General features: G+C 43.5%; 1 protein-coding gene across 5 annotated transcripts in view; it reads left to right on the top strand.

The window, feature by feature from the left end:
• Nucleotides 1–12,500, top strand: part of vps13c (vacuolar protein sorting 13 homolog C) — a 229,235-nt gene that overhangs the window by 69,625 nt on the left and 147,110 nt on the right. For all 5 annotated transcript variants that reach the window (XM_045709067.2, XM_045709065.2, XM_045709066.2 and 2 more), the window contains 6 exons: nucleotides 75–207; nucleotides 3,715–3,832; nucleotides 4,985–5,117; nucleotides 6,500–6,575; nucleotides 10,256–10,356; nucleotides 10,590–10,743. In XM_045709067.2, coding sequence (XP_045565023.1) covers nucleotides 75–207; nucleotides 3,715–3,832; nucleotides 4,985–5,117; nucleotides 6,500–6,575; nucleotides 10,256–10,356; nucleotides 10,590–10,743 — 715 coding nt within the window. The remainder of the gene's footprint in view (nucleotides 1–74; nucleotides 208–3,714; nucleotides 3,833–4,984; nucleotides 5,118–6,499; nucleotides 6,576–10,255; nucleotides 10,357–10,589; nucleotides 10,744–12,500) is intronic.

Raw genomic sequence — 12,500 nt, 5'->3', positions numbered from 1 at the left:
CAACGACACCCTATTGTTTTATTGTGTCATAGTTTTAAAGAAATGTGTGTGTGTGTGTGTGTGTGTGTGTGTAGCTGGTGAGTGTGGACCAGGGGAACCCCCAGTCTTTATCACCCAGTTTCAGTTCCCTGGAGGAGATTATGGACCGTGCCTACGAGAAGTACTCCCTGGAGCTACGCAGTGTCCAGATCCTTTACAGCAAGTCAGGTACACACACACACACACACACACACACACACACACACACACACACACACACACACCTGGGTTTCCGTTAGACAGTAATAGCTGATACCAAAAATGAAAAGCCGATAAATTAAATTGTCTCCAGGAAAAGGGAAATGAAAATCCCATTGTGAAATGATGATACATTTGAGCCTATTGATTGATGGGAGGAACATGAGTGGATGTAGAGAGAGAAGTGCTGCTACAGCTGATCACACAGCGGTGCTGCTACAGCTGATCACACAGCGGTGCTGCTACAGCTGATCATACAGCGGTGCTGCTACAGCTGATCACACAGCGGTGCTGCTACAGCTGATCATACAGCGGTGCTGCTACAGCTGATCACACAGCGGTGCTGCTACAGCTGATCATACAGCGGTGCTGCTACAGCTGATCACACAGCGGTGCTGCTACAGCTGATCATACAGCGGTGCTGCTACAGCTGATCACACAGCGGTGCTGCTACAGCTCATCATACAGCGGTGCTGCTACAGCTGATCACACAGCGGTGCTGCTACAGCTGATCACACAGCGGTGCTGCTACAGCTCATCATACAGCGGTGCTGCTACAGCTGATCATACAGCGGTGCTGCTACAGCTGATCACACAGCGGTGCTGGTACAGCTGATCACACAGCGGTGCTGCTACAGCTGATCATACAGCGGTGCATCAGCTGGTGCTGCTACAGCTGATCGTACAGCGGTGCTGCTACAGCTGATCGTACAGCGGTGCTGCTACAGCTGATCACACAGCGGTGCTGTATTAGCAACCCATGCTAGTTGTTGCATCTTTAGATCTTCTGTATTACCAACCCATGCTAGCTATTGCATCTTTAGATCTTCTGTATTACCAACCCATGCTAGCTATTGCATCTTTAGATCTTCTGTATTACCAACCCATGCTAGCTATTGCATCTCCAGATCTTCTGTATTAGCAATTCACGCTAGCTGTTGCATCTCCAGATCTTCTGTATTAGCAATCCATGCTAGTTGTTGCATCTCCAGATCTTCTGTTTTACCAACTCATGCTAGTTGTTGCATCTTTAGATCTTCTGTATTAGCAACCCATGCTAGTTGTTGCATCTTCTGTATTAGCAACCCATGCTAGTTGTTGCATCTTCTGTATTAGCAACCCATGCTAGTTGTTGCATCTTCTGTATTAGCAACCCATGCTAGTTGTTGCATCTTTAGATCTTCTGTATTAGCAACCCATGCTAGTTGTTGCATCTTCTGTATTAGCAACCCATGCTATTTGTAGCATCTCCAGATCTTCTGTGTTAGCAACCCATGCTAGTTGTTGCATCTCCAGATCTTCTGTATTAGCAACCCATGCTAGTTGTTGCATCTCCAGATCTTCTGTATTACCAACCCATGCTAGCTATTGCATCTCCAGATCTTCTGTATGAGCAATTCACGCTAGCTGTTGCATCTCCAGATCTTCTGTATTAGCAATCCATGCTAGTTGTTGCATCTCCAGATCTTCTGTATTAGCAATCCATGCTAGTTGTTGCATCTCCAGATCTTCTGTTTTACCAATCCATGCTAGTTGTTGCATCTTTAGATCGTCTCTATTAGCAACCCATGCTAGTTTTTGCATCTTTAGATCTTCTGTATTAGCAACCCATGCTAGTTGTTGCATCTCCAGATCTTCTGTTTTACCAACTTATGCTAGTTGTTGCATCTTTAGATCGTCTGTATTAGAAACCCATGCTAGTTTTTGCATCTTTAGATCTTCTGTATTAGCAACCCATGCTAGTTTTTGCATCTTTAGATCTTCTGTATTAGCAACCCATGCTAGTTGTTGCATCTCCAGATCTTCTGTTTTACCAACTTATGCTAGTTGTTGCATCTTTAGATCGTCTGTATTAGCAACCCATGCTAGTTTTTGCATCTTTAGATCTTCTGTATTAGCAACCCATTCTAGTTGTTGCATCTTCTGTATTAGCAACCCATGCTAGTTGTTGCATCTATAGATCTTCTGTATTAGCAACCCATGCTAGTTGTTGCATCTATAGATCTTCCGTATTAGCAACCCATGCTAGTTGTTGCATCTCCAGATCTTCTGTATTAGCCACCGATGCTAGTTGTTGCATCTTCTGTATTAGCAACCCATGCTAGTTGTTGCATCTCCAGATCTTCTGTATTAGCAACCCATGCTAGTTGTTGCATCTTCTGTGTTAGCAACCCATGCTAGTTGTTGCATCTATAGATCTTCCGTATTAGCAACCCACGCTAGTTGTTGCATCTCCAGATCTTCTGTATTAGCCACCCATGCTAGTTGTTGCATCTTCTGTATTAGCAACCCATGCTAGTTGTTGCATCTCCAGATCTTCTGTATTAGCAACCCATGCTAGTTGTTGCATCTTCTGTGTTAGCAACCCATGCTAGTTGTTGCATCTATAGATCTTCTGTATTAGCAACCCATGCTAGCTGTTGCATCTTCTGTATTAGCAACCCATGCTAGTTGTTGCATCTTCTGTGTTAGCAACCCATGCTAGTTGTTGCATCTATAGATCTTCTGTATTAGCAACCCATGCTAGTTGTTGCATCTTCTGTATTAGCAACCCATGCTAGTTGTTGCATCTCCAGATCTTCTGTATTAGCAACCCATGCTAGTTGTTGCATCTTCTGTGTTAGCAATCCATGCTAGTTGTTGCATCTATAGATCTTCTGTATTAGCAACCCATGCTAGCTGTTGCATCTTCTGTATTAGCAACCCATGCTAGTTGTTGCATCTTCTGTGTTAGCAACCCATGCTAGTTGTTGCATCTATAGATCTTCTGTATTAGCAACCCATGCTAGTTGTTGCATCTTCTGTATTAGCAACCCATGCTAGTTGTTGCATCTTCTGTGTTAGCAACCCATGCTAGTTGTTGCATCTCCAGATCTTCTGTATTAGCAACCCATGCTAGTTGTTGCATCTTCTGTGTTAGCAACCCATGCTAGTTGTTGCATCTATAGATCTTCTGTATTAGCAACCCATGCTAGCTGTTGCATCTTCTGTATTAGCAACCCATGCTAGTTGTTTCATCTTCTGTATTAGCAACCCATGCTAGTTGTTGCATCTCCAGATCTTCTGTATTAGCAACCCATGCTAGTTGTTCCATCTCCAGATCTTCCCCCTTACTGCATTTCTGACTGATATTTTCATCTCTGTCTCATGAAACCACTCAGATGTTCAGTTTTCCCGTTGATGTCATTATGAAACAAACATTCACTCATAGTCAAGGCAGTAGACTATGAAACAGTGAGCTCTGTCCCTCACTGTCTCTGTCCACTGAGCTCTGTCCCTCACTGTTTCTGTCTCTGTCCACTGAGCTCTGTCCCTCACTGTTTCTGTCTCTGTCCACTGAGCTCTGTCCCTCACTGTCTCTGTCCACTGAGCTCTGTCCCTCACTGTCTCTGTCTCTGTCCCCACTGAGCTCTGTCCCTCACTGTTTGTCTCTGTCCACTGGGCTCTGTCCCTCACTGTTTGTCTCTGTCCCTACAGGTGAGGAGTGGAAGACAGCCCGTCAACGTGGTTCCTCTATACAGCACATCCTGCAGCCCATGGACTTCAACCTCCAGCTGGCCAAATGTATGGTGGAGAAGGACACCAGGATGGCCAGGTAACACCAGACTGTTATCCAGGCTGAGGGAGCTGAGCCAGGTAACACCAGACTGTTATCCAGGCTGAGGGAGATGAGCCAGGTAACACCAGACTGTTATCCAGGCTGAGGGAGCTGAGCCAGGTAACACCAGACTGTTATCCAGGCTGAGGGAGCTGAGCCAGGTAACACCACACTGTTATCCAGGCTGAGGGAGCTGAGCCAGGTAACACCACACTGTTATCCAGGCTGAGGGAGCTGAGCCAGGTAACACCACACTGTTATCCAGGCTGAGGGAGCTGAGCCAGGTAACACCACACTGTTATCCAGGCTGAGGGAGCTGAGCCAGGTAACACCAGACTGTTATCCAGGCTGAGGGAGCTGAGCCAGGTAACACCAGACTGTTATCCAGGCTGAGGGAGCTGAGCCAGGTAACACCACACTGTTATCCAGGCTGAGGGAGCTGAGCCAGGTAACACCACACTGTTATCCAGGCTGAGGGAGCTGAGCCAGGTAACACCAGACTGTTATCCAGGCTGAGGGAGCTGAGCCAGGTAACACCAGACTGTTATCCAGGCTGAGGGAGCTGAGCCAGGTAACACCAGGCTGTTATCCAGGCTGAGGGAGATGAGCCAGGTAACACCAGACTGTGTTCCAGATTAGTAAACCTCTGGTATGGTATCTACTGTGTTCCAGATTAGTAAACCTCTGGTATCTACTGTGTTCCAGATTAGTAAACCTCTGGTATGGTATCTACTGTGTTCCAGATTAGTAAACCTCTGGTATCTACTGTGTTCCAGATTAGTAAACCTCTGGTATCTACTGTGTTCCAGATTAGTAAACCTCTGGTATCTACTGTGTTCCAGATTAGTAAACCTCTGGTATCCACTGTGTTCCAGATTAGTAAACCTCTGGTATCTACTGTGTTCCAGATTAGTAAACCTCTGGTATCCACTGTGTTCCAGATTAGTAAACCTCTGGTATCTACTGTGTTCCAGATTAGTAAACCTCTGGTATCTACTGTGTTCCAGATTAGTAAACCTCTGGTATGGTATCTACTGTGTTCCAGATTAGTAAACCTCTGGTATCCACTGTGTTCCAGATTAGTAAACCTCTGGTATCTACTGTGTTCCAGATTAGTAAACCTCTGGTATGGTATCTACTGTGTTCCAGATTCAAGGTGTCTGGAGAACTGCCTCTCCTCCATGTGAAGATCTCAGACCAGAAGATCCAGGGAGTGTTGGACCTGGTCAACAGCATCCCACTGCCCCAGAGTGATTCCACTCCTTCCACCCCCACCCAGAAGGTACAGTTGGTATGCTCCAGTTCACCAGTAGAGTAGCCTACACACACCCATTATATTGGTACAGTTGGTATGTTCCAGTAGAGTAGCCTACACACACCCATTATATTGATACAGTTGGTATGTTCCAGTAGAGTAGTCTACACACACCCATTATATTGGTACAGTTGGTATGTTCCAGTTCACCAGTAGAGTAGCCTACACACACCCATTATATTGGTACAGTTGGTATGTTCCAGTAGAGTAGCCTACACACACACATTATATTGATACAGTTGGTATGTTCCAGTAGAGTAGTCTACACACACCCATTATATTGGTACAGTTGGTATGTTCCAGTAGAGTAGCCTACACACACCCATTATATTGGTACAGTTGGTATGTTCCAGTAGAGTAGCCTACACACACCCATTATATTGATATAGTTGGTATGTTCCAGTAGAGTAGCCTACACACACCCATTATATTGATATAGTTGGTATGTTCCAGTAGAGTAGCCTACACACACCCATTATATTGGTACAGTTGGTATGTTCCAGTTCACCAGTAGAGTAGTCTACACACACCCATTATATTGGTACAGTTGGTATGTTCCAGTAGAGTAGTCTACACACACCCATTATATTGGTACAGTTGGTATGTTCCAGTAGAGTAGCCTACACACACCCATTATATTGGTACAGTTGGTATGTTCCAGTTCACCAGTAGAGTAGTCTACACACACCCATTATATTGGTACAGTTGGTATGTTCCAGTAGAGTAGCCTACACACACCCATTATATTGATATAGTTGGTATGTTCCAGTAGAGTAGCCTACACACACCCATTATATTGGTACAGTTGGTATGTTCCAGTTCACCAGTAGAGTAGCCTACACACACCCATTATATTGAAACAGTTGGTATGTTCCAGTAGAGTAGTCTACACACACCCATTATATTGGTACAGTTGGTATGTTCCAGTAGAGTAGTCTACACACACCCATTATATTGGTACAGTTGGTATGTTCCAGTTCACCAGTAGAGTAGTCTACACACACCCATTATATTGGTACAGTTGGTATGTTCCAGTAGAGTAGCCTACACACACCCATTATATTGATATAGTTGGTATGTTCCAGTAGAGTAGCCTACACACACCCATTATATTGGTACAGTTGGTATGTTCCAGTTCACCAGTAGAGTAGCCTACACACACCCATTATATTGAAACAGTTGGTATGTTCCAGTAGAGTAGTCTACACACACCCATTATATTGGTACAGTTGGTATGTTCCAGTAGAGTAGTCTACACACACCCATTATATTGGTACAGTTCATCATGTCTAATAGGATTGGCAAACAACTGTTTTCTCTTTTGTCCCCCCCCATCTTGTTTCCACTAGATGCTGTGTTTGTCTGAGGCCAGGCCCAACGTCCTGGGTTTACCAACTCCGGTGCTGCTAGACGCATTAGAGACAGGTGGGGGGCTGGTTCTTCACTAACTTGTTTCTGCAGGAACTGATCCAGGGTCTGCTATAATTTGACCACTCTAACGGTTATAATTAGGCGTCAGGTAATCTGATCCTCAATGGGATGCTCCTCATGTCCCCCTTGGTCTTTGTCTAAAATGGATGCCATGACTCAGAGTTGTCTGTTGGGGAAGCCAGAATACAACAGCTCCCCCCTCAGGTAACAGAAGACTGTATTTTAGTCAGCGGCTCAACCTCCTTCATCTGATCTAGATCAGACAAACAAGGGCATTTCCATGGCAACTATTACTGAAGAACAAAGACCAGGAGATAGAATGCCATCTGTTATTGAAGAACAAAGACCAGGAGATGGAAGGACTCTCTGTTATTGAAGAACAAAGACCAGGAGATGGAAGGACCATCTGTTACTGAAGCACAAAGACCAGGAGATGGAAGGACCATCTGTTATTGAAGAACAAAGACCAGGAGATGGAAGGACCATCTGTTATTGAAGAACAAAGACCAGGAGATAGAAGGACTCTCTGTTATTGAAGAACAAAGACCAGGAGATGGAAGGACCATCTGTTACTGAAGAACAAAGACCAGGAGATAGGACTCTCTGTTATTGAAGAACAAAGACCAGGAGATGGAAGGACCATCTGTTACTGAAGAACAAAGACCAGGAGATGGAAGGACCATCTGTTACTGAAGAACAAAGACCAGGAGATGGAAGGACCATCTGTTACTGAAGAACAAAGACCAGGAGATGGAAGGACCATCTCTTACTGAAGAACAAAGACCAGGAGATGGAAGGACCATCTGTTACTGAAGAACAAAGACCAGGAGATGGAAGGACCATCTGTTATTGAAGAACAAAGACCAGGAGATGGAAGGACTCTCTGTTATTGAAGAACAAAGACCAGGAGATGGAAGGACCATCTGTTACTGAAGCACAAAGACCAGGAGATGGAAGGACCATCTGTTATTGAAGAACAAAGACCAGGAGATGGAAGGACTCTCTGTTATTGAAGAACAAAGACCAGGAGATGGAAGGACCATCTGTTATTGAAGAACAAAGACCAGGAGATGGAAGGACCATCTGTTACTGAAGAACAAAGACCAGGAGATGGAAGGACCATCTGTTATTGAAGAACAAAGACCAGGAGATGGAAGGACCATCTGTTACTGAAGAACAAAGACCAGGAGATGGAAGGACCATCTGTTACTGAAGAACAAAGACCAGGAGATGGAAGGACCATCTGTTACTGAAGAACAAAGACCAGGAGATGGAAGGACCATCTGTTACTGAAGAACAAAGACCAGGAGATGGAAGGACCATCTGTTACTGAAGAACAAAGACCAGGAGATGGAAGGACCATCTGTTATTGAAGAACAAAGACCAGGAGATGGAAGGACTCTCTGTTATTGAAGAACAAAGACCAGGAGATGGAAGGACCATCTGTTACTGAAGAACAAAGACCAGGAGATGGAAGGACCATCTGTTACTGAAGAACAAAGACCTGGAGATGGAAGGACCATCTGTTATTGAAGAACAAAGACCAGGAGATGGAAGGACCATCTGTTACTGAAGAACAAAGACCTGGAGATGGAAGGACCATCTGTTACTGAAGAACAAAGACCAGGAGATGGAAGGACCATCTGTTACTGAAGAACAAAGACCAGGAGATGGAAGGACCATCTGTTACTGAAGAACAAAGACCAGGAGATGGAAGGACCATCTGTTACTGAAGAACAAAGACCAGGAGATGGAAGGACCATCTGTTATTGAAGAACAAAGACCAGGAGATGGAAGGACTCTCTGTTATTGAAGAACAAAGACCACGAGATGGAAGGACCATCTGTTATTGAAGAACAAAGACCAGGAGATGGAAGGACCATCTGTTACTGAAGAACAAAGACCAGGAGATGGAAGGACCATCTGTTACTGAAGAACAAAGACCTGGAGATGGAAGGACCATCTGTTATTGTATGGCATGAATCATGAATGAGTGGAAACATTTCTTTCACTATGGATATGTTCTGTTTATTTTCAGACGTCTGTAGGTGATGTACACTGAGTGGACAAAGCATTAGGAACACATGCTCTTTTCATGACAAACTGTCCAGTCCAGGTGAAAGCTATGATCCCTTATTGATGTCACCTGTTAAATCCACTTCAGTCAGTGTAGATGAAGGGGAGGAGACGGGTTAAAGAAGGATTTTTAAGCCTTGAGACAATTGAGACATGGATTGTGTATGCGTGCCATTCAGAGGGTGAAAGGGCAAGACAAAAGATTTAAGTGCCTTTTGAACGGGGTATGATAGTAGGTGCCAGGCACACCGGTTTGAGTGTCAAGAACTGCAATGCTGCTGGGTTTTTCACACTGAACAGTTTCTCGTGTGTATCAAGAACGGTCCACCACCCAAAGGACATCCAGCCAACTTGACACAACTGTGGGAAGCATTAGAGTCAACATGGGCCAGCATCCCTGTGGAACGCTTCAGGCACGTTGTGGAGTCCATGCCCTAACGAATTGAGGCTGTTCTGAGGGCAAAAAGGGGGGTTGCAAATCAATATTAGTTTTGTCCACTCAGTGTATGTGTGATCTCTTTACACTATGTAGTCTGTATGTAATCTATATGTAGTCTGTATGTAATCTGTATGTAGTCTGTATGTAGTCTGTATGTAATCTGTATGTAATCTATATGTAATCTGTATGTAGTCTGTATGTAGTCTGTATGTAATCTATTTGTAGTCTGTATGTAGTCTGTATGTAATCTCTTTGTAGTCTGTATGTAGTCTGTATGTAATCTGTATGTAATCTATGTGTAATCTCTATGTAGTCTGTATGTAATCTCTTTGTAGTCTGTATGTAATCTCTTTGTAGTCTGTATGTAATCTATATGTAGACTATGTGTAATCTATATGTAGACTGTATGTAATCTATATGTAATCTATATGTAGTCTGTATGTAATCTATGTGTAATCTATATGTAGACTATATGTAGTCTGTATGTAATCTGTATGTAGTCTGTATGTAGTCTGTATGTAATCTGTATGTAGTCTGTATGTAGTCTGTATGTAGTCTGTATGTAGTCTATATGTAGTCTATATGTAGTCTGTATGTAATCTGTATGTAATCTGTATGTAGTCTGTATGTAGTCTATATGTAGTCTGTATGTAATCTGTATGTAGTCTATATGTAATCTGTATGTAGTCTATATGTAATCTGTATGTAGTCTGTATGTAGTCTATATGTAGTCTGTATGTAATCTGTATGTAGTCTATATGTAATCTGTATGTAGTCTATATGTAGTCTGTATGTAATCTGTATGTAGTCTGTATGTAATCTGTATGTAGTCTATATGTAATCTATATGTAGTCTGTATGTAATCTGTATGTAGTCTATATGTAATCTGTATGTAGTCTATATGTAATCTGTATGTAGTCTGTATGTAATCTGTATGTAGTCTGTATGTAGTCTATATGTAATCTGTATGTAGTCTATATGTAGTCTGTATGTAGTCTATATGTAGTCTATATGTAATCTGTATGTAGTCTGTATGTAATCTGTATGTAGTCTGTATGTAGTCTATATGTAGTCTGTATGTAGTCTGTATGTAGTCTATATGTAGTCTGTATGTAATCTGTATGTAGTCTATATGTAATCTGTATGTCTTCCTCCCCAGACTCCGATGGTGAGTCATATTACATGTCTGTGGATGAGGAACACCAGCCATCTGTCATAGAGGAGCTGACTGACCTGCACTTCAAGTTTGAAGTCAAAGCGGTACGGAGTGGTTTTTTTTGGTATTTTTTTGTTATAATGTACGAATAACCCAATAATCAAAGCAATACATTTTTCTATTGGTGACCCCAGTGGGAGTCGAACCCACAACTCTGGTGTTGCAAGCGCTATGCTCTACCAACTGGACCACAGGGCCACAGGACAACCGAGCTACACAGGACCAGTGTCTAAAGCGTTATCATGTTATTTTTGGTGTGTTTGGGGATGTTCTCCAGGTACTGTTGGAGTTGACGCGTCAGGCTGACCAGGAGAACACGCTGTTGGTCCTCAGTGTGTCTCAGCTGGGAGCAGAGGGCAAGATGAGAACCTATGACCTCACCATCACATCCTACCTCCGTAAAGTAGGCCTGGACTACTGTGAGATACGAGGTACCAGTAACCCTAACTAACTAACCCCTAACCTATGACCTCACCATCACATCCTACCTCCGTAAAGTAGGCCTGGACTACTGTGAGATCAGAGGTACAGTAGAGACTGTATCTGGGATTAAGTCTACTGTGAGATCAGAGGTACAGTAGAGACTGTATCTGGGATTAAGTCTACTGTGAGATCAGAGGTACAGTAGAGACTGTATCTGCGATTAAGTCTACTGTGAGATCAGAGGTACAGTAGAGACTGTATCTGCGATTAAGTCTACTGTGAGATCAGAGGTACAGTAGAGACTGTATCTGGGATTAAATCTACTATTAGATCAGAGGTACAGTAGAGACTGTATCTGGGATTAAGTCTACTGTGAGATCAGAGGTACAGTAGAGACTGTATCTGCGATTAAGTCTACTGTGAGATCAGAGGTACAGTAGAGACTGTATCTGGGATTAAGTCTACTGTGAGATCAGAGGTACAGTAGAGACTGTATCTGGGATTAAGTCTACTGTGAGATCAGAGGTACAGTAGAGACTGTATCTGCGATTAAGTCTACTGTGAGATCAGAGGTACAGTAGAGACTGTATCTGGGATTAAATCTACTATTAGATCAGAGGTACAGTAGAGACTGTATCTGGGATTAAGTCTACTGTGAGATCAGAGGTACAGTAGAGACTGTATCTGCGATTAAGTCTACTGTGAGATCAGAGGTACAGTAGAGACTGTATCTGCGATTAAGTCTACTGTGAGATCAGAGGTACAGTAGAGACTGTATCTGGGATTAAATCTACTATTAGATCAGAGGTACAGTAGAGACTGTATCTGGGATTAAGTCTACTGTGAGATCAGAGGTACAGTAGAGACTGTATCTGGGATTAAGTCTACTGTGAGATCAGAGGTACAGTAGAGACTGTATCTGCGATTAAGTCTACTGTGAGATCAGAGGTACAGTAGAGACTGTATCTGGGATTAAGTCTACTGTTAGAACAGAGGTACAGTAGAGACTGTATCTGGGATTAAGTCTACTGTGAGATCAGAGGTACAGTAGAGACTGTATCTGCGATTAAGTCCTCCACAGCCACGGTAGTAGCAGCCCATGTAGGATATAGACTGGGCCATGGGATGTCTGTAAAAAGGAAATGCCTATTATTTATATAAATTCCAACGTCAAGCTGATTCTATCCCTCTATAACAGGGATGGCCATCTCCTGCCATGATTAGCTGATTCTATCCCTCTATAACAGGGATGGGCATCTCCCACCATGATTAGCTGATTCTATCCCTCTATAACAGGGATGGGCATCTCCCACCATGATTAGCTGATTCTATCCCTCTATAACAGGGATGGGCATCTCCCACCATGATTAGCTGATTCTATCCCTCTATAACAGGGATGGGCATCTCCCACCATGATTAGCTGATTCTATCCCTCTATAACAGGGATGGGCATCTCCCACCATGATTAGCTGATTCTATCCCTCTATAACAGGGATGGGCATCTCCCACCATGATTAGCTGATTCTATCCCTCTATAACAGGGATGGGCATCTCCAGTCATGATTAGCTGATTCTATCCCTCTATAACAGGGATGGGCATCTCCCACCATGATTAGCTGATTCTATCCCTCTATAACAGGGATGGGCATCTCCCACCATGATTAGCTGATTCTATCCCTCTATAACAGGGATGGGCATCTCCCACCATGATTAGCTGATTCTATCCCTCTATAACAGGGATGGCCATCTCCTGCCATGATTAGCT

The sequence above is a fragment of the Salmo salar genome, chromosome 26 (genome assembly GCF_965601325.2).
Source record: "Salmo salar chromosome 26, fSalSal1, whole genome shotgun sequence".
NCBI lineage: Eukaryota > Metazoa > Chordata > Actinopteri > Salmoniformes > Salmonidae > Salmo > Salmo salar.
This window is presented reverse-complemented; position numbering and strand designations above follow the sequence as displayed.